The sequence below is a fragment of the Arvicanthis niloticus genome, chromosome 7 (genome assembly GCF_011762505.2).
Source record: "Arvicanthis niloticus isolate mArvNil1 chromosome 7, mArvNil1.pat.X, whole genome shotgun sequence".
Lineage (NCBI taxonomy): Eukaryota > Metazoa > Chordata > Mammalia > Rodentia > Muridae > Arvicanthis > Arvicanthis niloticus.
The window spans coordinates 67,120,242-67,144,848 of NC_047664.1; the positions used below are offsets into that span (position 1 = coordinate 67,120,242).

A 24,607-nucleotide genomic window follows, 5' to 3' on the forward strand; every position below is an offset into this window, starting at 1 on the left:
ATACAACCATTGTAGTGATTCACACAGGTGACATGACCTGTGACTTCTAGGTGGGGTAAGTACTGGACTAGCTCTCCAAATCTAAGTCTAGTTGGATTAAGAATCAGTGAGTGCTACAAAGTATTCCAACAGGAAAAACAATTATCACTACAAGACAAAAATCATCCCCAGAAATTTACAATATTAAAACATTACAAATAAAATGTCAGGGTTGTTTTAAAAAGACAAGTCCACTTTTTCAATATGCCATTCTGTTCTCACCCAACAACTGAAAATCGATAAAAGAGATATAACAGAATATCATGTGACTACTAAGTACTTAAGAAAACTCAGTTCTTAGTAAATAGTCATACAAAACTAAAACTTTCTCTTTTTTGGTGTCAAGTGTATTGCAGATTTTTCAAGTTAGCATATACAGAATAAATCTAAATGCAAGTACTCTTTACAATCCTGCAATGCCCAGCCTTCTATTAGAATGGTACCCTCTGCCATTAAAGAGAGCTTTAAACGGAGGGTTTCCAGATCTCTGTGGTCCAGCACTTACGCTCACAACCATGCACTTTGAGTGGGCATCTCTTTATCCTGCATACACTTCCTACCTTACCTTATGGCTTCAGAATCAATGTGCACAGGAGCAATTCTTTCCAAAAGAAATTTGACCATCTCTAGAAAAGGGTTGGTGGGCTGCTTAGGATTTGCAAGTTTCCGAGCTATTTCCCTCTATAAAAGAAAAAGGTTTTACTGTTGAGTTTTATACCTTCAGTATTTTTCACAATTTGAATAACTATAGAAAGCAATCACTGAAAAATTCAAAACCCAGAAAAAGTGAAAACAATAACTGTTTTAGGCACTAATTAAAACATACATAGTAAGCATTTATTATAAAATCCAGACAGTAGAGAATAGAAAGGGGATAAGTGTTTTTTAACGACTTCTGTTATTTGCTTTACACTTCTCCTATAGAATTTTTATTTAGTTTAATAACATAATGCTTTATTGAAAAAAGTTTTATTTACGAGTATGGACAAATGGCTTTATTATTTTATAATTTAATAGGATATTGGGTTTTCTTTCAGTTAAACTGAAAATAAACTGCCACTGAAAATAGTACTGAACTTTCTTCTAGTTTACACAGAACTGTTCATTCCCAGAAACTAGAAATGCAATAGCCATTCCTGATACAATGATGGTGTTCCATTTAGATGCTGGTCTATGATGATACTTTTTTCAGACCTACATAAGCACAATGTACCACCCCCCCCCCCAATTTACAAGGTCTTGTATATTATAGTTTATATCAAATAACATAGGTAATTTAAATTACCTATGTTATACTCTGCTTATTAATAGAAAGGTGAGAAAAGCCGGGCAGTGGTGGCGCATGCCTTTAATCCGAGCACTTGGGAGGCAGAGGCAGGCAGATTTCTGAGTTCGAGGCCAGCCTGGTCTACAGAGTGAGTTCCAGGACAGCCAGGGCTACACAGAGAAACCCTGTCTCGGAAAAAAAAAATTACATCTATTTATTTTGTGTGTGCATGTGTGTGTGTGTGTATACATACATATGGGCACATGCCATGGAGGGTTTGTGAACATCAGAGGATAATTTAAGAAATTCTGTTTTCTCCTTTTTACCACATGGGTACAGAATCAAACTCTTGTAGAATCACAGGAAATACCTTTATGTACCAAGCTTTCTGATTGGGTGATTTACTAATTTACTAACAGCAGACAAGCAAAGGAACAAACAGGATCTCCCCATTGATTGCAGACTGGTCATGAACTCATAGACATTTTCTTGCCCTCGTCTCCTGAAGGCTGAGATTGCAGACAAGAAATACCATGCCTGATTGTCACGCTCTTTTGTAGTACAAAGACAGTATTTAGGTCCAACTTTATGATTCATAAAGCCAGCAGCATTGATTGCATATATTTCTTGCTCACTGAATCCATGCCAGGATATTTTAATTACAAGCACCTGGGTTTATCGTTAACATTTACAATTATTTACTTATTCTCCATAGTGAGTAAGACTGTTTTATGTTCCCAGACCATTCTGTAAGAACATCTATTATAATCGTTAATCCCTCATTCATATTTAAATTATCAACTATAATCCTTTTCAGAACAAGGGTAAAAAGTAAATAACCAAAATGCATACTTTTTATTCATGTTTAGTCTTAGTATAATATGTCACAACTCCATTAACAACATAAATCAACATAAATGCTGAAGACAGGAACAAAATGAGCTCCTCCCACCCCCAACTGAGATTCTGAAATGATCCTAGCTTCCTTAAAGAGGGGAGGGGGGTGCGCGGGGGGGGGGGGGGTGTCAAGAAGACAGAAATCTACCTAGGAATTTACTTCTTTCAAATGGGATGACAGAACTACAAGTAAATTATTATCTGGTTTTGTTTCTATGCTCAGAGACGAAAGGAGAAAATGCATGCACACAAAACATTTTGAATTCTTTCCATTTCTTAAGTAAAGAAACACACATTAAATAAAAAGTATTTTATCTTGGTCATTTCCTAGGGACATTCTCTCTGGCTCACATCTGATTTTTTTTTCTTCCCCTTGGAATATGGCTGGAGAGTGTTAGGTAACGAGAAATTAGTTCCATTTGGATATAGCTCTAAATAATTTAGCATCTACCCCACAGTTAATAGTCACACAAAAAATTATGCAATAAGATACAGATTTATGAAAGTTATTCAAGAAAATATGAAATCATGATTCACTAACCACACAAATGTCAGCTTGCTTGCACGAACAGGTTGGGCTGATTAATAATTCCAACTGAGACCTTAGTTTCTCATCATCACCAAGAACCTGGTTAAATTTCTTTACAAAATCTTGTGCTTTCCCAGGGTCAGGCAAATTCTCTATTAAATGGAGAAAATATAAGACAAAAAAGATAACTACATTATAACTGTCTTTAAGACACTGGCAAAGGGCTAGAGAGATGGCTCAGCAGTAAAGAATGCTTCCTACTCCTGCAAAGGACCTATAGTACCCCTGTCAGGCAATTCACAACTGCTTACAACAACTCCAGGGGGACCTGACATCTCTGGGCCCTGCAGGTACATGTACCTACACATACATACACATGCTTACACATAATTGAAAATAAAAACAAAGTAAAACTTAAAAAAATACATTAAAAAAGTAAATAAATATTGATGGGCCATTATGAGAAAATCTGACAAATGGTACTCATCAACAAAATTAAGGATTATTGTTGCCATTCTATGATACCACAGTATCATTGGCTAAATTAATAACCTGCTTTGAGTGGTCTGGAGAGATGGTTCAGCAGGTAAGAGCACTTGTTGCTCTTGGAAAAGACCCAGGTTTGATTTCCTAGCACCTCATGTTGGCCTATAAGCATCTGTAAGTAACTTTAGTTCCAGGAAACTGGACAAACACATCATACATATGTACATGCAGGCAAAACATTCATACACATAAAATAAATATGAAAAGGCCTGTTTTGATATTTATTACATGCTCATAAACATACTTACTTGCTATGGTCATCAGTTTCCCAAACATGGCAGAACAGTTAGCCTCCGACTAAAATTTAAAACATAAACAAAGAACTAGTCATTTGTATTAATAAGTTTCTCTAAGAGAAATTAATACTCACACTGCACAATGTGTTCCTTAACTTTAAATAAATTCACCATAATCTCACTAAAAAATGGCTAACCACCCCCTCCAGCCTCTGTGTGTGTGTGTGTGTGTGTGTGTGTGTGTGAGAGAGAGAGAGAGAGAGAGAGAGAGAGAGAGAGAGACAGAGACAGAGACAGAGACAAAGACAAAAACAAATCAACAGAAGACTAGCAAAGAACAATGGAAAGCAACAAATGTTAAGATAAAAAAAGACAAGTGACGGCAGCAGGAGAGCACTGAAAAGTTCAATAGCAAGGTGTGGCAGCATGTGCCTGACATGTCATTTAAGGTAGGCGTGTTGCTTGAAGCCAGAAATTCAGTCAGCCAGCTGCATTACTAGCAAAGTGGTTTAAGCTCTGGCTACCACGCCTACCTGCTGTGGTGGACTGTGCCCTAAAACTGTGAGCCAAAACGCAACCTCCTTCCTTAAGTTCTTTGGATCTTATCAGGTATTCTACCACCATAGCAAGGAAAGTAACTAATACATACGACTAAAATCCCACCTAGCAAATGCTGAGAAAGGAAGGCTGTCGGGGAGTTTGCAGCTAACTTGGGTAACAGTGATTTCTAGACCAGCTTGAGCTAAAAACCCAAAAAACCAATCAAACAAACAAGAAATGCTTAAGAAACTAACAAAAAAGACAATTCAGCTCTGAAAACAGCTTTATTGACATTTGAAAATTAAAACACCTTGAGATACTTTAATTATATTGTTCTACAGAAAAGTTAGACATTGATTTGCGATCTATGAAATAAAATCATAAACCTACTGTAGGCTGTTTGTGTAAATCCAATAGTTCCCGCACGTGACTCCGAAGCATGTTCTGACACTTCCACATTTCATTGAGAGCTCTATATATAGGTATAAACATGAAAAAATACATTATTTAACAATACTACAAACTGTTCAACTTTTTGAAATTTTTTGTTTGTTTGAGACAGGGTTTCTCTATGTAGCCCTGGCTGTCCTGGAACTCACTTTGTAGACCAGGCTAGGCACTAACTCAGATATCCGCCTGCCTCTTTAGAGGCGTGAGCCACCACCTGGCTTTATGCATTTCCTTATGTGTGCTATTTCTATATTCATACATGAAAATTTAAACAACAGTTTATTAGAACTTAAGGAAGTTTAATATAAGGATTATCATAATAGAAATTAATTTTTTGTAATGCTGGTAATAAAATATGGAATTTTAAGCATATTAGGAGGGTATTTTATCACTGAGAAAGAATGTTTAAGTTCCAACGGAGCAATGTAATCTTTCCAGGGAGGTAAATATTTGACTAAGAGAATATTTAATCCTAAATAATAAGAGTTAGAGAGTTCTGCTCTAATGAAAGATAAAATGTCCAAGTATACAAAAATACACAGGAAAATGAAAAGTATTAAAGCCTGGTAGAGAGTTTAAGCATATTACAGATAAATAAATGACTAAGGATTATTGAATGCCAGAAAATCAGAGCTATGAAGGATTCAGAATTCTTTAAGTCAGCAGGAAGCTTCCTCCCTAAGGACTAGCTTTCACAGTACCAGAAAGGGCTATATACACTTCCAAGTAAAGGAAGCCACTAACAGCACTGTCCAGCTCTGGTGCCTAGGAACCACAACCAGCAGAGCACAGTAACCCCTAGGAAGTAACAGTTTCTTTACCTCAAACCTTGGTTGCTACCATTCTAATTATCATTGCCCTGCAACAGGAGGGACAATCATGCCTGGTATTAGAAACCTAGCCAATACCCAGGGCTAGGGCAATTATGAATCTTAGAGATGAACCTAATACCATTTATTAAACCAGTACAATTACTAATTATTTTTCATCAAAGAAGCTTCTCTTATCAACAGATGAAAATAACAACAATCAAAATGCAAAGGACAAGTGACTCTGTGATAATCACCCCTTATTCACACAACTATAACACAGTGAAGTCAACTAAGACTTAGGGACCCTCACAAACGAGGGAGCAGATGACCAGAAAATCTTGTGAGACTCAATCTCTTAGAAAGGGGAGGAAAACTATACCTTAATTACTATGGATAGCTAATAAAACCTGAACAAGGACAATATCAATAGACATGCTAACATGGAGGGGGAAAAAAATCTCATGAGGCCCCAAACCTAGACAAACTATATGCAACGAGGGAACTGCTGAGAGGAGAGAAATAGTCTTCCCTAGGGATGAGCCCCTAAATTCATTAACCAACACCAAGTGGTTAGCCCTAAAACCATATACATATAAATAACACTAATGAAACTCAGATGTATTTGTCTATTTAAGCACATGTGTGCCATGTGCACATACCAACCCCAGTAAGAGGTAAATAAAAAGAGGCCATGAAGTCAAGAGGGAACAAGGAAGGTATGATACATGAGAGGTTGGAGGGAGGAAAAGAAAGGAAATCATGTGATCATGACTTAAAAAAATTGTTTTTGTTTAGTTTTTTGAGACATGGTCTCTCTACAGAACTATGGCTGTTCTGGAACTTGATATACAGATCAGGCTAGCCTTGAGCTCAGAGATTCACCTACCTCCTGAGTGCTAGGACTACAGGCATGTGCCATCAAGCCAGACGTCCTAGTCCATTTGTGTGTGTCTTTTCAGTCAAGATCTTGCATATCTAGGTTAGGATTAGACTCACTAAGTAGCCAAGTCTATACACATCAATTTTGACATAGTGATTGGTTGAATATCTGAAGCTTTTTACTAACACCATTACCAAAAGTGTGTGTGAACAGGTGACTGGAACACATTCAGACATCACCTCACTTGTGAAGCAGGGTACAGCTGGCCTTGGTAGCTGGGGTTGCTGGTGAGTCAGCCCAAGGGCACAAGAGTAGGAGAGCCATCTGACTGGCCAACTCAGATTATCTTTCAGACACAGATCCGGGGCTTTGAGTTGACCCACCCCAACATCTAACTAGATCAGTGAATTGCTGGAATGCATGAAAGAGCCAGTCCTACAGATCCAAAACTACAGGATCTTCATGACACAGGGCAACAACAATATATCTGAGAGGAGTGTCAGTGAGGATCCAGTATTTATAGAATAGCAGAAGCTAGAGGCCTCATATCAAACCAATAAATTATTGCAATGAACATCTATCTGCAAATGTCCAAGTATAAACAAAGGGTACACTGTGGGCCACACTGTTACACATTATAGCTTCCACAAGATTTTTTTTCTTTGTTGAAGGGGGGGTTGCAAGGGTAGAAGGCAGGTACTAGGAGTGGAGAAGATTAAGTGGGATTGGGGTGCATGACGTGAAATTCACAAAGATCCAATAAAAAGTTAATAAACAAACAAACCCAGCTAGGAAATATATAAAGCATTGAAAAGTAACTTACTTTACAGCATTTGGATCCAAGCTAGCATATAAATAATATAAGCATTTCATTCTCTCTTCTGTTTCCAGGTTATGGGGAACAAGATACTGAGCAAAGATTTTCTCTACCAATAGTCTATGAACAAACACACAAAAACAATTACACTATTTAAGAGGTGAAATGAATTTAACCATTTTGTATAAAGTGGTTATACACCAATAATTATGTCACCAATGGTGTGGTTTATTTCATTATATGTGAAAAAACATTTGTTCTAGAATGCCTGAATGTTATCTCACACTGTAGCAAGATTGGCTTTGAATGCATGGAGCTCCTACTGCCTCAGACCTTCTTAGTGCTGGGATTATAGGTGTGAGCACTGGTCCTGCTTATTCTTTCTGTCAGTTTTGGGGGAGGGAGAGATTGATGGGGTTTTTGTTTTGTTTTGTTTTGTTTTAGGAGACTAAGTCTCGAGTACCCAAAGCTGGTCTCAAACTTGCTAATATATACAACAAGCTTGCCTTGAACCTCTGCTTGAGCCTCTAAAGTGCTGGGATTACAGGTGAGTACCAACACAACCTGCTTTCTTAAATGTCATTCTTAAATGTGGGTGATTGGCTGTCCCAGCTAATCTTCTGCAGGCTGAAACTATAGATTTTAAGTTAGCACTACACAGAAAGCTGTAACATGAAGGATAGCTAATTCCCAAGAAATCTAACAACTTCCTCTGACTGATTCAGCTCCTTTCCCACGCTGCATGTAGTAAAAATAGGATTTCCCACCTGAAAAAGTGCACATCTCACTTTTCTCCCCAGCCAAAATTCCTATTATTCAGTATCACTGAATAAAAATAATTCCTATTATTCAGTATCACTAGAATAAAAAGCACACAAGAGCTCTTCATTAACTAATATCTCTATGCAGTAATACAGAAGTCATCACTCTAATTCAACAGAACATTAAAGTATTTTACAAAAGCCAGAAAAAAACAAAACAAAACAACAACAAAAAAAACAAGAACCTTCCATTAACCAAGTCAATACATATTTAGTGATGCATCAGTCAATTTCTCTAATTCCACAAAACATTGCAAAATATTTTACAAAAAAACAGGTATTGGCATACTGAAAAACAGAATAATAAGTAGCATTAAGAAAATGAGGAAATTTTCTCTACTGGTTATAACAGTATTGTTAAAACAAACAAACAAACAAACAAACCCCAATGATGAGAGGGATTACCACACAATGGTTTATTCAGACACTGGGCATGAGTGCTAGACACTTAATACCTACGTACACATGACAATCACAGGAGTAAGGCATTATTACTCCTCATTTTATGAAGCTGAAATACACATAAATAAAAATGACTAGAGACAAATCATTCTGCCTTACTTTCAAGTCCATGTTTATTTCACTACTGTTATACTACTTTACAATCTTGCAGAGAATCATATGTAAGTACCCTATGTATGCAAAAATTATTTCTATATTTAGAAATAAATTATGTAAAGAACAAAATAGAAGTATTTAAAAATGAAAAGCAGTTTTAACAAAATATTAGACTCACTTGTCATCAATGCTATTCTGATAATAGATGTGCAGAAGTTTGTCCTTTATCCAACTGACTTTCTCTGCAGCTTCCTTTCCTGCTTCACCATGAAGACAGTATTTCTTATAGAGTTGAGCCAGACCCATCATGGCTTCTTTTCTTACTCGCCACTAGAAAATATAGCACTTATGAGAGGGGCAAGACATCAAAACTATTCAAATCTACAACCTGTAAAGGCTGCACTAGGCTGTGCAGCAGTTACCGTGTGCATGCACAGCAGCACATTCATCTTCTCATAAGCAGCTTTGCCAAACTGCTTTACTGACCATTTTGCACCTATTTCTGGTGAGACAGCAGACTACTTTATACACTTTTCAGTGCTGTACTGCTAATGACCTACTTTTTAGTTCCGCTTAAACAAAACATACTACAGATTTCATTCAATTCAATTCTTTAAATAGATATTGATATAAATACAAAGCACAAATGAAAATTATAAAGTGTATAATCTGCTCTGTACAAAGGCTACAGTGCTTTAGTTAATTATATACCATTCACTATAGTGTGAATAATAACAAAGTTCAGTACCAAGAATTCTGGAAAAACAAAGTTGGTGAGAACCTTTTTGTATATCTTAGGTGAACTTACTTACTTTGCAGACTTAAAAATAATGGGACTGGTGAGTTGGTTCAGCAAGTAAAGGTACTTGCTGCTAAACCTGGTGACCCAATCCTAGGACCTACATGGAATCTTCAGACTTTACGTGCACACATATACATACACACACCCACACACACCAATAATGATGAATAAAATTCTACAATAAAAATGTTATTCAGGGCCTGGGAAAAATAGCTTGATTAGAAGAGTGCCTGCCTGCCTGCCTAGCACACACAGAACCCTAAATCGGATCCCCAGCATTGCACACTCAGAATTCCTGTACCTAGAGAATACAGACAGGAGAATCAGAAGTTCTAGGACATATTTATCTATGATAGTAAGTTGGAAGCTAGCCTGGGGCTATAGAGGACCCTGTCTTTATTTATGTACCCATATGGGTGTTTTGTCTGCATATACATCTGAACACCAGAAAAAAAGGCATCAGATTCCAGAGGACTACAGTTATAGACAGTTTAGGAGCTGACATGTGGGTGCTGGAACCGGAACGCAGAACTTCTGGAAGAGCAACCAATGTTCTTAAACACTGAGCCATCTCTCCAGCCTCAAGACACTATCCAAAAAAAAAAAAAAAAAGGCAAAAGCACAGGGGGTTTGGGGGTGAGAGGGACGTAGTAGTGAATACCTTTAATTCCAATATTCAGGGGACAGAGGCAGACTGGTGTCTGTAGGTTTGAAGCCAGCCTAGTCAACAGAATGCTCCAGGCCAGCCAGGGATATGTGTAAGACCATGTCTCAAAAACAAACAAACAAAAAAGAGGAGAAATGTTTGTCTTGAAAAGGGAGCGAGAATAAAAACATTCTAGTTGATTTAAGTCAGTACTTTCTTTAAAGTTTTTGAATCATTTTTTTAGCCTACTCAGTGTGTAGAATGAATTCAGAAATGTGAATAATGAAATCTAAGATTAAACCCTGTATCCCTATCTTCCAGAATAGAAAATGGTTAAAATACTACAAAAACTAAACAAATAGACCAAAATGCTGAACTAAAAATATATAATAAATTATATGACCAGACCATGCAGGCAAAAAAATAATATATTCACTTTTTTTTGAAATTGTGAGATAGGTATCAATAAGTGCAGAGTTTTTCTCAAACCATCCACTGCCGTAACAGTTAAGGGGAAGAGCAGATGTAGTAATAACTCCAACTCACCTCTACATGGGAGTTTAAACTGAGACAAAACCAAAAAAACACCTCAGAAATTTTTTTTAAAGATTTATTTATTTTTATTTATGTGAGTACACTGCAGCTGTCTTCAGGCACACACCAGAAGAAGGCACTGGATCTCATTACAGATGGTTGTGAGCCACCATGTGGTTGCTGGGAATTGAACTCAGGACCTCTGGAAGAGCAGTCAGTGCTGTTAACCACTGAGCCATCTCTCTAGCCCCACCTCAGAAATTTTAATTACTGACACTGTTAAACAAGTTAGTAGTATCCTTTTCGTTTTTCATCACCTGCCACATAACTATTTTAAAACTAAGAAAATAAAGAGCGCCTCTGGCAGTGTGTCTAAACATACTGGTAAACCCTAAAGTTACATCAATAGCATGCATTTCTAGAAAACAGTAGTTGTTCAACAATGTCAAACGAACAAGTAAAGCAATTGCTGTTAAAAACAAGTCGGGCTCAGGGCTGGAGAGATGACTTAGGGGTTAAGAGCGCTGGCTGATCTTCCAGAACCCATAAAGCAGCTCACACTGTAACTCCACTGCTGAGAGGGACCAGTACCCTCACATATACATACATGCAGGCACAACACCAATGCACATTTAAAAAAAAAAAAAGGTCTGGCTCTTTTGCTTAAGGCTGATTCACCTCTCCTTTAGTAATTACTGTAATGGTTCGAAACATTACCTTTCCTTATCAACTCATGTTTCTAACTGTATCCAGTGACAGAAACAGCAAAATAAGGTAACTAGCCACAAAGCTATTTCAGCCCTTAGCTGAAGCAAACATTATAGAAGTAGTACTTTCTTAAAAAGTATGATATTCAAAAGAATATCTTAATGTATGGCAGATCCAGCTAAGTTATAAAAAATACAAGTAAATATATATAACCAATGATTGCCTTTTGCAAATTAAAATGTGCAGAAAAAAAAAATCAAACTATTTCATCTATTTTTCTTTATATAGAAATGCTATAAGAAAAAAGATTGATAATCCAACATTTTTATTCATAAAGTAAAGAGGATGTCTATGGAGGCAGGCAGAGCTCTGTGAGTCGGCAGCCAGCCTGTTCTACATAGGAAGTTAAAGGACAGCCAGAGCTAAGTATGTGTGCCTGAAACATACAAACGAAGAGTTCTATATTTGGTGGTATTCTGGTATCCACCAGCTGCAACTGCTATTATATAATAATACCAGACTTGCACAACAATTTGAACATAGAAAGTTATGAAGAGCAAAGCCCCCAGATCTTACCCGTTTATCCAGTGTCCTTTCCCTGACAAAGCCAAGCAACTGATCATTGACTAAGGCAAGGTCTCTTTTGGCAGCTGTTATTATAGTAACAATGACATCATGACGAATGGCTTCTTCTGGATCATGTGACCTAACTTTCAAATATTCTGTAATTGAAAAAGAAGAATTAAGCTAAATGTTAATTATATAAAATGTCATGATTCTGAATGATAAAAAAAAAAAAAACAAAAGCTTTAAGTTTTGTCTATATCAATGTTTATAAATTATAGGACAAATTAAAATCATCTATAAGACAGCAGTAAGTACATCTTACTACTCATAAAATTATGCTTATTACTTCAAAGCATATCTAAATAATGTATTTTGGTGGAAGGTCAAATGACAACATAGTTTTACAATCTTAAAAACTTAAAGAGGCTCTCCCTAAAGCTGTAGCCTGAATATGGTATCCATTCCCTAAGAGGGCTGCCCTGTCTAGCCTCAGTGAGAGAGGACCTGCCTCCCCTGGCAGAATAGATGCGGAGGAATGCCCCCACCATCTCAGGAGGAGAGGACGTTAGCGGAGGGTCTCTCTAAGTGAAGGACTAGGAGGAGGGGTAGTGTTTGATGGAAATAAGTAAATAAATAGAGATCTTGAAAAAAATATACAAATGCTCATGAGAAAAAAATGATATATATTTACATAATATAAAATATAGAATATGACCCTTTAATAAATTATAATACAAATAAAATCAAAACAAGTTTTTCTTCTGTTTCTAATAAACAATAGCATGTTGACTGCCCCATCCAGCAGGGCATTAAACAGGGGTCCAGGCAGGTCACCTGAAAGGGAGAAGGGGAGGAAACAGGCAGACATAAAGAATGATGATGTCTATAGTCTGATCAAATTGTTGATTTTACTTTTTTCACACAGGGGCTATATACACAAAAAGGCAGGATGTGGAGAAGGGAATGATGCAGGAACGTAGGTGTTCAGGGAGAGTACAGATATCTTCCAGAACAGGGTATTGGCTGGGTGAAGGTTCAGGGGACATGTCACTATGACTCCACCTATGATTCACTTGTCCTTATCTAAGTTGGTACTATCCACCAAGGTTACACAAGGTCTATGACTATCCACAAGACCTATGACTACTTGTTCTCATCCAGGCTGGTAAATATACACCAAAGCTGTCTGTTTACAATATCTTATAGCTATCTGTTTCAGTCCACAGAGACCAAGTATTAGCAGGCATATATGTCAGGCCTGTTGCTGCTTTTTGGCCTATGGCTGATTTTAGGCCTTCGGTGCATAAGCAGGGCTGCCCCTGAGAGTTGACAAAAGGTTCTATTTGCTACTGCCAAATAGATAGGTTTAAATACTTTAAATTGAATAATAAAAGCCAGGTGGTGGTAGCAGAAGAGATATAGGCAGTGGTGGCAGAGGTGGAGGTGGCTTGCGGTTCTAGGCCAGCCTGATCTACAGAGTGAGCTGCAGAACAGCTAGGGCTATGAGGAGAAACAATACTTTGAACATCTGCCCTGCTCACGTAAAAAATATAGTATCAAAAGGTCACAATCTAATCTAGAAGATAGCTCCTTTTTTTTCTACACACATTAGGTATGTTGCTATATTTAGTAATGTAGAAGTGATTTGTTTATATTTATGAATGTATATATGTATGTATGTATGTATGTACATACATATGGTTGGTTGGTTGATTGATTGATTGATTGGTTTTGAGACAGGGTTTCACTGTGTAACACTAGCTGTCCTGGAACTCACTGTATAGAATAGGCTGAGGATGAACTCACAGAGATCCACCTGCCTCTGCCTCCCAAGTATTGAGATTAACAGAGTCAAACTAAGCCCAGGTGTGATTCCTTTCTAAATCAAATGTCATAAGAATTACATTATCTCAATTTATGATTTCTTTAAAAAAAAAAAAAAAAAAAATCCCAAGATCAACACATGAATGTTTCAAGGCCAGTTTTATTTTAAAAATAGGAAATAATTTCCTAGCCCAACATGAAGCCATCCTGCAATCAAATCTTTTTCAGGAACTAGAGTTGGGTACAGGCCACATCTGAAATGTTTTTGTGGTTAATATGTGTAACAAACTAGGGAGCTTACCTGTGAGGTCCTTTGCTAAATCTGGGTGATTCATCAAACAGTGACTGGCAAACTTCACACTTTCTAACCTCACAGGAACATGAATGTCATTAAATCTAAACAGAAAGTGATTGACAAATATTAATAACACAAAATAATTATTTTTAAATAAATATCACAAAAGTATTTATAAACAAAAATGGTTAGAGAGAGACAGACAGACAGACAGACAGACAGAGACAGAGACAGAGACAGGAGGGGAAGATATATAATTCTATAAAAACATTTTTGCAAAGAGTTATGTGTTTACCATGCTGAAATCAAAACTATCATAAATATATTGTCCAATTCAAACACACATTTTGTATACCGCAAATTACTAAAGCTTAAAGTTTTACTACAAAATAAAGAATACTCAGAACACAGCCATACATTCATATACAAAGTATTTCAACAAATTAGTGAACTTTCTTCATAAATACTTTGGTCCACAATTTATTCTAAAAGGAAAAAAATAACACAGATGTTGGCAAAGCCAGTAAGTATCAATGTTTTTGTATGTGTAGTTTTAATCCCATGGACTCTATAATCATGTAGAGCGTACAAAATTCTAAAATCATGCTTTCTTACCGTCCAAGAAAGCACTGCCAAAGAGGCCGATTCTGCGTTGCTAAATCTGAATCTTTAGAGCCGAACAACTTTGCCAGTAGTCGAACCACAGCTAGTCGCTCTTCCCCATCGTTGCTCTATAAGGAGAGAAGGTACAATGAGTGGGCCTGCCTTTACTTCTGACTTGTACGATGAACAATGTAGGATATTACATGCTCCTGTTTACTATGGATATGTTTTTCTGATTTCATGTTAGGTCACCTGGCTTTCTGACCTTATCTCACATCTTCCCTATTACCAATTCATATCTACTTTACAACTTATTTGCAAATTGCACACTGATTATATATAGATACTTTATACAAGTAGAAGCATTTTACAAGAGTTTTTAAAAAGTACACAAACTTAACGTTTTCTTCATAAAAATTGTTTGCTGCAACTGAAAAATTCACATGAATAGCGATGACTTAAGGTTCTGGTATACAATTTTAGCAATGATCCTCCATTGACAAGAGAACACAGCAGGGAAGAACACTATTACGGTAAATGGGAATTCAAACTTCAAGTTAATCACTCCCAAAAAGCTTTTGGGTGGTGGGAGTACAATATGCACATTTGTATAAAACAATGCAAAATGACAATTGTGTAAGGCTTTACCACAGTAGTAACAAAATGGAAACTTTCAAACTTTTTTCTCAAACAAAATAAAACACTTCTTAGCCCTATAAACATTTAGTATGTCTAAAATTCTTCTAGTTAATCCAATTTACTCTTTAAAGAAAAATTAATGTCTTAAGTGTTAAACAGTAGACTTTATGAAAATTTTGTATTGCTTGTGAGTGACTGTATTTGCAGACTCATGATTATTTAAAGTAATGTGAGGTTTCACAGCTATAAACTACTAAAACTAAGTTGATCTAAAGCTCTATTTCCATCACTGTAAGGTGCCATGCTACTCAAGCAGAGCAGAAATGACCTTTGACTGTACAATGGTTTGTTATTGCTAACAGACAAGAATGTCTGTCACAATGAAGTATTATCTCATGGTAATATAAATATGTTGAACTAACAATATCCATCTTAATGAGTGAGTAGACCAAATATTAAAAATTTTTACATTCATAATTTATTTTTTCTAATATTCCATTTAGTGTATGACTGAATGTGCATCCTCATATACTTAATCAGCATAAAAATGATTAAACCCATTACTTATACAATAAGTAAGTTTAGTATTTACTTAAATATATGAATATTCTTTAATATTAATACTGAAATTGTAAATTTCAAAGATGATACTAATTTAATCTCCTGTCACTGTTTATCAGCAGATAACTAGGCAAACAATGTTTCATATGTTACATGAGCTAAATGAGATAAACTTAACTCATATTTCATTCCTATATAATTGGAGAAAAAAACATCTTCAAAGTAGATTTTCCTATAAAGCTTAAAGAGTACCTTCAGTTTGAATTCAAGCTGTGGCATGACAGATAACAGTAAATGAGGATCTATAGCGAACAGTTCCTGAATCAGATCAAATACGTGCTCAGACAGATCACTGACTGAGGATCTTCCCAGCACCAGCACTTGATTGAAAAACTGTAGGAGACATTACAATAAAAAAAAATGTGTTATATTATTTAAAAACCTATACAATTTTCTATAAACATACATGTAAGGACTGATTGAGCATTACACAGCAATTGAAAGATACAGATTAGTTACTCAATTGCTAATATATAAGAGGACAGTCATCTAACAAAAGAAACAAACTTTCAAATATTATCTAATCATGAATGTTAAAGAAAGAAATTAAAACACAGATTATTGGTATTGTAGTGAGAATTTCAGTTTCTTTAAAAGCCCAGTTATGCTATGTGAATATGTTTTATTTTAATCTCAGATGTAGGATAAGAAGCTGTTTCACAGCAGGTGATTATGATTTTCCACATTCACAAGAAGGAATATGAGTTCTGCCAGCAGCGGATGGTTTAACTCTGGGGACTGTGGAGAGGATATAAACGGGAGAGCCTGTGGAGGAGGCTGCTGCTGCTGCTGCTTCACATTGGTGCAGTTTGTCAAGTGGCTGTGAGCAAAGAGACTAGAAATCCTGATAACAAAGCTGGACTTGCCCCAAAGAACTGACGGCCCCTAATCAAGCAGACAGTAGTCTAAAGAGGTCTCTGCTCCTTTTCCCCTTTAACCTTCTTCATCTCCTACCTAGTGTTGGGACTTTACAAGAACCCAATCAAGTAGGGCAAAAAAAAGCATGCCTACAGGCTGTGTTTCAAATAAGAATGACATTTCTGAAAACCTTATTTTTCATTAAAGTAAAACAATTTAGACAGCATGTATAATTCATCATAGAGACATTTATAAAGCAATCACTAAGTGGAAAAAATTTTAAAGTCCCAATCTGATTTCTATTTAAAAATTATGTTTTTTTTTTCCTGAGTTTAGTGATAACTATTACTTAAAGTATTCATATACATATTAATCATGGGGTCTTTAAAAAGAATAAAGACAGTTATCAAATATACACAAATGGGGCTAGAGAGATGGCTGAACAGTCAAGAGCACTGGCTGATCCTCCAGCAGACTCAAGACCTACATGGCAGCTCTGTAACTCCAGTCTCAGGAGATATGATACCCTCTCTGACCCCTATGGATACCAGATACACACGGTACACAGAAATGCATTTAGCTGAAAATACTTATACATATAAAATAAATGGAAATAATACATGTATTCACATAAATAAGCATGATATGATACCTATGAAAGCATATCTGAACCAACTGATAGTTATTTTTGAGAACTGAGAACAAGACATTCAAGGTAACCTACTAAAATCTTAATTTAGTAACAGACATAGCAATTTTACACAATTTAAACTAATAAATACTTCTTTTTTAATAAGATAATTTCAAAACAGTAGTGAAATTCCAATATATTATATGAAAACACCAATAAAACCTTTAATACAGGCAATAAGAAAAAAGAGTGTATGTGTCAATTTATAGTCATTTATATTATTAGCAAAATGTTAAAACATGGAAGTAGACCTAAAAGAGACGTGCACATGAGAATATTTGTAAAACAACTGCTATTTGAAGGTTGTAAAATTATAAATTTTTACCATTCTACTTCTTGCAAAGATAACAGATTTATGTTCAATTAATTATTTTCTATTGTAAGAATTAATTTATCCACATGCTTGTAAATGTTAGGGGGTTTTCAAGACAAGGTTTCTTTCTGTATTTTTAGCTGTCTCAGAAAAAGCTCTGTAGACCAGGCTGGCCTTGAACTCAGAGATCTCGCCTGCTTCTGCCTCCTGAATACTGGGAATAAAGGCATGTGCAACTAAGGCTGGAGAGATAGCTCAGCCTGTAAAGTCACCTGTTCCCTCCCAAACCTGATGAGCTTGGTTTGATCCCTAAGACAGGGCAGAAAAACAGAACTGTCCCATACATGTAGTATCAATTCTGCAACTTTTAAAAAGGGGAAAAAAAAAAAAGCCAGAAATATTTTTAAGAATATATTTTAATCGCAGATATGGGGACACCACGCTGCTTAAGACTGCCACAACAGCTGATTATGATTTGCTTCCTGCTCCAGCAGAGGTGTGGCTTTACCAGCTACAGATAGTTTCTGTGATTGTGACTGTGGAATTCTGGGAACTTTGCAGAGAGCGTATAAATGCTACAGCCCCACAGTCAGGATCAGTAGTGGTTGTTAGTCCTTTAGGAAGTTTTCAGTTTGTTAGCCATGGTCCAAAAAAAAAAGGAAAAAAAATAGATTCAAGAGTTTTTTTAGTTTCTCTCTTCCCTCTATCCTTCTTTCTCTCCTATCTAGTGAGAGGGAGTAAAAGGTGGTGGTGGTGGGTGGTGTTCTTTCTTCACCCCAAAAAGTAGAAAAAGAACAATCCACAAAGCAAAGACCAGCTACACCTACCAGTTTATCCACTTACCCTTAGCTCTCCCCACACATACTCTCTTAAAATATATATATTTACAAACATCTACTAAAGAAGAAACAGGTTTTCAGAAGAATAACCTAGAAGACACAAAGAGGAAAATGTATACAGATAAAGGAGACAGGCAAATCTCCGAGGCCAGCCTGACAAGTCCCAGGTCAGCCAGGGCTACATACTGAGACCCTTATTCAAAGGAGGGGCAAAATACATAGACAAAGTCAAAGAGTTTTGAGTATTTGGAAAGTAATATGGCAAGCACAGATGCAGAAGAAGGAGTGAGAAATGTTAGATTTTTAAGTCAAATTCATCACGTGCCAGTTTGAATACATTTTAAAAAGCTACACTACATTTCTCTCCAATTTTTGTCATATTCACGTTTCATATTTTTCTGAATTAAACTTATGTAAGAAACAATATGTGTATGTGAATTATTCTTAAAAATTCATATAATACCTCAAGAATCAAAGAGCTATGAAATGTATACAGAAATACATACATTGGCAATACATGCTTCAATAGTCTGGACTGTCCTTTTCAACAGGACTTTCGCAAGGTCGAAGGACTGTTTATTTAAGTTCTGAAAAATAAAAACATGCAAAGCTTCAAACGAATTGGTGAATTGATGAGACAACATCATCTGAACAGTAAGTATTCAAATCTACCAAAGTATGAAAAAAGTTAAGTGAATTCCATTCACAGTTTTACATAGAAGGTGCCAAATGAAGTCAACAAATCCAATACTACATTAGACAGGCAGCCAAAAGTCCAACCTATATAAAACAGATGTCAAAGTTTTTGAGTCTGTATGTTAACCACCATGAACTTACAACACACATTATTCTAAATACATACTCTCTCCTAAACCCAATCCATCATTCTAAATAGTTCATTGTTTTATCAATGTGTGCTTGAAGAAAAACTCCTGGAGATGTGACTCAGTGGTATAGAAGATCAATTACATAACACTTATGAGGCCTTAGATTCATATTACTAAACCACAAATAGGAAGGGGTCAGGAAGGTCTTTGACCAACTGTACTTTTATGACTGCCCCACAGTTTTTTGTTTTGTTTTGTTTTGTTTTGTTTCTGTTTTGTTTTGTTTTTTGAGACAGGGTCCTTACTATGTAGTTCTGGCTGGCTGGGCAGTCACTAAATAGGTAAAGCTGGCCTCAGATCTGCCTGCCTCTGTTTCCCAAGTGACTGTAGTAAAGGTGGGAGCCATCACACTCCCATCACTTGTTTCTGAAATGAAGAATACTATGCTATCTTAAGTCCGGATGCACTATAACAAATTAAGACTATAAGAAAGATAAACTGCAAATATTTAAATTTTAAAAACGTATTGAGAAAATTATTATTTTCAAGAACATCTGTTAACACCTATGTTAACATAGTCTCTACGCAATCTATGAAATAGTTTCAGTCTTATTCATCTTATACCTCTCAAAAAGAAGCTAGAAACACTACACTTTTGAGGCCAGTAGTTGAGACTGGCTGCTTTGCAGAGGAGTTGTATTCCCAGCACCACACAGTACCTCATAACTGTAACTCCATACCCTCTTCAGGCCTCTGTGGGCACTGCATACTCATAGTTCACAGACATATATGTACGTAAAAAAACTCACACACACTAAACAAACAAAAACTTTTAAATATCGTAATCAATGTATCCTCTAAAACTAATACTTATAAGACTAATGTGACTAATTCTAGAGACAGAATAGGAACTAGTATATAAAATTGCAAATGGACAACAACAGTAACTGATTTCTTTAGGTAAGCTCATCTTTAATACACTGGTTCTATACAGACCTTGTGTGCAGGGATGAGGTTGATAAGAATGGAATCCAGTAATTCTTGAGTAACTCCATCACCTTCCATGATGATAGAACTCATCAAGTCTAACATGTGCATTTGTACCTTCTTATTGTGGCTATTGCTAAAAAAAGAAAAAATTAAGGCATATAAAAAAGACAAACTTCCCAGGGTGGTTTTTTTTTTTCCTTTCATGTACTTTTTTTGTTTGCTGGTGACAAAGTCTTGTTATATAACCAAGGTTGATCTCAAACTCATATCGCACCTCCTCACAATTCCTAAGTGCCAACATAACTGCTAAAATATCCAGTTTAAAGCAATAATCTTGGAACCTGGAGGCACAGGCCTGTAACCCAAGCTTCTTGGGAGACTGAGAACAGTAAATCATAGTTTACGGACAGCTGTACTAGGCAAGAGTCTCTCTAGGGAAGAGAGTAGGGTGGGAAACAGTTCAACAATAGAGCACTTACTTGCCTACCACCCATGAAGCCCAAAATTCAATCACAGTACAATATAAACAATCTCAAGTGTAAAGAGACTTTTACTTATGGGATCCATGCTGACAACGGCAAAAATTTCAGCTGTCATATTTACTTCCCCCCAAGGCCTATTGCGTGAGATAACCATATTATTATACTCTGCCAAAACAAACGCAACCATAATTTCTAACAAAGTATTCATTCTCTACAACTCACTTATCTTTATATACTCACACTCAATAAAAAATAAAATGTATAGCCTACAGAATAATATAACCTATATTTTAAGTACAGAGGCTTAAAACATAACTGAAAGACTGAATATCTAAAGGGTTTTAAATGTTCTTCCTGAAATTTAAAAAAAAAAAAACTAGACCCATCAAGCATTGAATGATTAATAAAAACAGAAACTACTAAAAGTTGTGGGGGGCAAAGCTGGAAGTGGGGATGAGATTGTCACACTGTTACAGTTTCCACAACTCTTAGATAGTTCTTTCACATGTACTCTCCAAATTATGTTATACACTTTACAAAATGTCATCTGTGAAGGACTGTTTGAGTGCACAGTTCTCAATGTGTGTGTGTCTTGTGTGTGTGTGTGGCAAAGGGAATGAGTTGGAAGAACATAGATATTTAGCTTGATACAAACAAATCTCTGAGTGCTTGGTTCTCAGATAGATGTATCTGAAAATAACAGAGTACATGGAAGACACATGAAAGAGACCTTAAAAAACTATTCCAGGCCAAGCTTGGTGATGCATGCCTTTAATCTCAGTGCTTGGGAGACAGAAGTACAGGCCAACCTGATCTACATAGTGAGTTCTAGACCAGCTTCACAGTGAGATCCTATCTCAAAAACAAACAAATTATTTCAAAGATTTCACCAGTTCAAACACTTTCCCTTCCAGCTACATGTCACGTAACAAGACTATGATTTGCCCTATATTTGAAACAATTAAAAACTGAGCAAAATACAGAAACAATCCTGTTCTGATATTGGGTATTAAGCACATGCTGATGACAGAAAAATCAGCAGCTTGCAACTTTAATAGTTTTGAGTAAGCTAACAGGCTATTAGCCCAAGGAAGATAGCACTAGTGGACCCATAGACCCTGATAGTTCTCCCTCAGAATCCACACAGAATAAAGTTTGTAGAGCTGAGTATGGGGGTTGGGGGGAGGGGGGGAGAGAACTACTGATAAATCAAAATCAAAGAATCAAAGGCTTAATGATCAACATATACATGTGGGAAAATCCCTTTCAACCTGAGAATGAATAATCTTTGGCCTTCCTATCAGAGGGAAAAGTCATCTAAAGAGGACAAGCCCTGAGTCTAGAAAGGAGCCCCAAGTACAAAATCAAAACCAACCAAAGCCAGAAGAAAAGTTCCACAATACATCATAATCAAGTTTCCTGAAATGAATTAACCAAGAAAAAAAGCTTCCAAGTATAGAGTAAATTTTGTGTGGATAAGGTTATAGAAAGAACAAAATCAGTATTTTCAAGAATTGTTGAGGCTAGTGATCATAAATTTCAAACCAGAAGCCTATGAAATGGTGGTACAATGCAAACAGTGGTTACAAATTGTTCATTTTAATTAATTTATTTATTTTTGATATTTGTGTGTCGGCCTAAGTGTACAGTCATGTATACGAATACTCATTTGAGCACGTGTGGAAGATGGGACAAACTCTACTGTCAATCCTCACAAGCCATCATTTTCATGGGAGGGTCTCTTGTTATTACTCACCAAGAAGGCAATATGGCTAGAGAACCCCAAATTCTGTCTGTCTTCATTTAACCAGCATTGAGATTACCTAGCTTTTCTGTGGTTCAAACTCAGATCTTCATGCTTGTGCAGCAAGCACTTTATCAACTAAGTAATTTCCCCATACCCTGTTCCTCTATGTCACATCACAATGATGTTCCATCCATGAAGACATGGAGTCGATCTGACCTTTATTCTAGGTTTGCCTACACATCTACAAAAGCACTCTTTAATAAGCAACCCCACAGAACCACATGCTGAAAGGTTTATTTTGAATATAATGAATTAAGTGAATTTCATTTGTTCCTTCAGACATGTCTTAATGTGGTAGAGAATTCAAAGTTAATATAAGACATCTGCATACAATATAATATTTTAAGACACATCTCATAGATGTTTGGTATAAACAATAAAACCACAAGATGGAAATCAGTTTGGATTCTCCTAACCACTAACTATAGTGATCTTCTTCTACTAGTTTCTCTATTCTATGAAAAGCTGACTTAAGTAAGCGATGTTAATGACTTTAAAGAGTCAAGGATATGGTAGAGCATTTGCCTAGTATCTAGCAAGTCTGAGTCCCAAGATTCCATCTCAACAGCTTCACAATACATATATTACTTACTTACACACAAATACACATTTGTACATGCATACATACTTAATTCTAAAGAAGCAGACATTATCAAAGTCAGCAAGTGAATGGACTAGTAATAATCTGCTCTGCTCCATAGTACTTCATCGTTTCATGCGTGTCTTATGACTTACACTATGACAACGCTATTGCTTATACCAGTTAAGTTTCTTCCAAACAAGGGGTGAGATACCTCCTTCTGAAGTTACTGGTTAGGGAAGCCCTAGAGCCACGTCCAACAACAAGAGTATTTCCACAGCTCATGATTGCCCACTATAGTTAGATGGTAAGATTCTACCACTGAATATACCTTGCTTGAAGGACAGAAAGAAATCCAAATTGGAACTGATGTGAAAATTTCCCTCCTCATAGCCAGCTTTCACAGTGCCAGAAGGCACTATGCAGACAGTTGGGAGAGAAAAGTCACCAGTGTTATTATAGTGGTGAATCCTGAATGCTGCAAAACTGACAATACCCAAGAGTACAGTAGTGTCATGAGAATTATGAGGGTAGCCAACTGCTTTCTGGTTAGATCTGAGGCCTATTCCAAGGAGAGAATACATGTCCAGTATAATAAATATGGTCTAAAGCCCATGGCTCAGAAATTCATAACCCTGAGGGATGATAGGTGATAAAGAGCCACTCTTACTGTTTTGCTAAATGGACATGTGGTCAAACTGGCTTCGGTCTTTATGTTCATACCTATAGATCAATGCTGCTCTAAACCTTGGCCAGAGAAGCTGCTGAAGTAGGCAAGAGAATACTTACTGAGAATAAGCAATGGTTGCATGCCCAGCTCTAAGTGAAATACTTACAGCATTCACTGCCCTCCCAAACCAAGACTTGAGAAACATCAAGGAAGAGGGATAGAAAGCATGTAAGGGGAGGTGGGGGTGGGGTCCCGTGGGTATTATCTTCTGAACATGGCATGCCCACTGTACTGATGAACTCACTGCTCTATGGTTACCTACACAAGATCAAGCCAACAGTAACATTCAATATTCCAGCAGGAAGGACGATGACAGGACTCAGTGGATTACTGGGGTGGGGCGTGAAAAGGAGGATATGAAGGTGAGTATGCTGAGGGCAAATATGACGTAGGTACGTGTGTGTACGTGTGTGTGTGTGTGTGTGTGTGTGTGTGTGTGTGTGTGTAATTGTGAAATTAAAATTAAAATACTCCAAGGACTCTAATTTATTTAATTACTCTAAGATTATTTAGCCTCAAACACACAAAAAGACTTGGAAAGGGCAACCAGTTAATCTATACCATAAATTTAAAGAAGCAATGTAAAGCCAGGGATGCTGGCTCAATCCAAATAATCCCATCACTCAGGAGGCTGACAGGAGACTGCTGCAAATTAAGGACAGCTTAGCTACTTAAAGTTTCAATTCTCAATTCTATAAAACAGGCCCTACCTCGGGGAAATAACTGAATAATTAATTAAAACAATGGCAAGGATATCTCTCAAACAACAGGGTTTTTTTTTTTTTATTTATTTACCCCTTTGTAATCAATTTTCTATAAATCTAGGGAGTTTTATATATTGAGTAAAGACACTTTAATA

At 36.5% G+C, this 24,607-nt stretch overlaps 1 protein-coding gene across 6 annotated transcripts in view; it reads right to left on the reverse strand.

The window, feature by feature from the left end:
- Pds5a (PDS5 cohesin associated factor A) overlaps positions 1 to 24,607 on the reverse strand; it is a 95,915-nt gene that overhangs the window by 36,025 nt on the left and 35,283 nt on the right. For all 6 annotated transcript variants that reach the window (XM_034508606.2, XM_076938554.1, XM_076938555.1 and 3 more), the window contains exons 6-17: positions 20,156 to 20,282; positions 18,839 to 18,919; positions 15,824 to 15,964; positions 14,384 to 14,499; positions 13,775 to 13,869; positions 11,659 to 11,804; positions 8,571 to 8,722; positions 7,020 to 7,133; positions 4,445 to 4,526; positions 3,527 to 3,575; positions 2,745 to 2,884; positions 605 to 720 (exon numbers count right to left, since the gene is read on the reverse strand). In XM_034508606.2, coding sequence (XP_034364497.1) covers positions 605 to 720; positions 2,745 to 2,884; positions 3,527 to 3,575; positions 4,445 to 4,526; positions 7,020 to 7,133; positions 8,571 to 8,722; positions 11,659 to 11,804; positions 13,775 to 13,869; positions 14,384 to 14,499; positions 15,824 to 15,964; positions 18,839 to 18,919; positions 20,156 to 20,282 — 1,359 coding nt within the window. The remainder of the gene's footprint in view (positions 1 to 604; positions 721 to 2,744; positions 2,885 to 3,526; positions 3,576 to 4,444; positions 4,527 to 7,019; positions 7,134 to 8,570; positions 8,723 to 11,658; positions 11,805 to 13,774; positions 13,870 to 14,383; positions 14,500 to 15,823; positions 15,965 to 18,838; positions 18,920 to 20,155; positions 20,283 to 24,607) is intronic.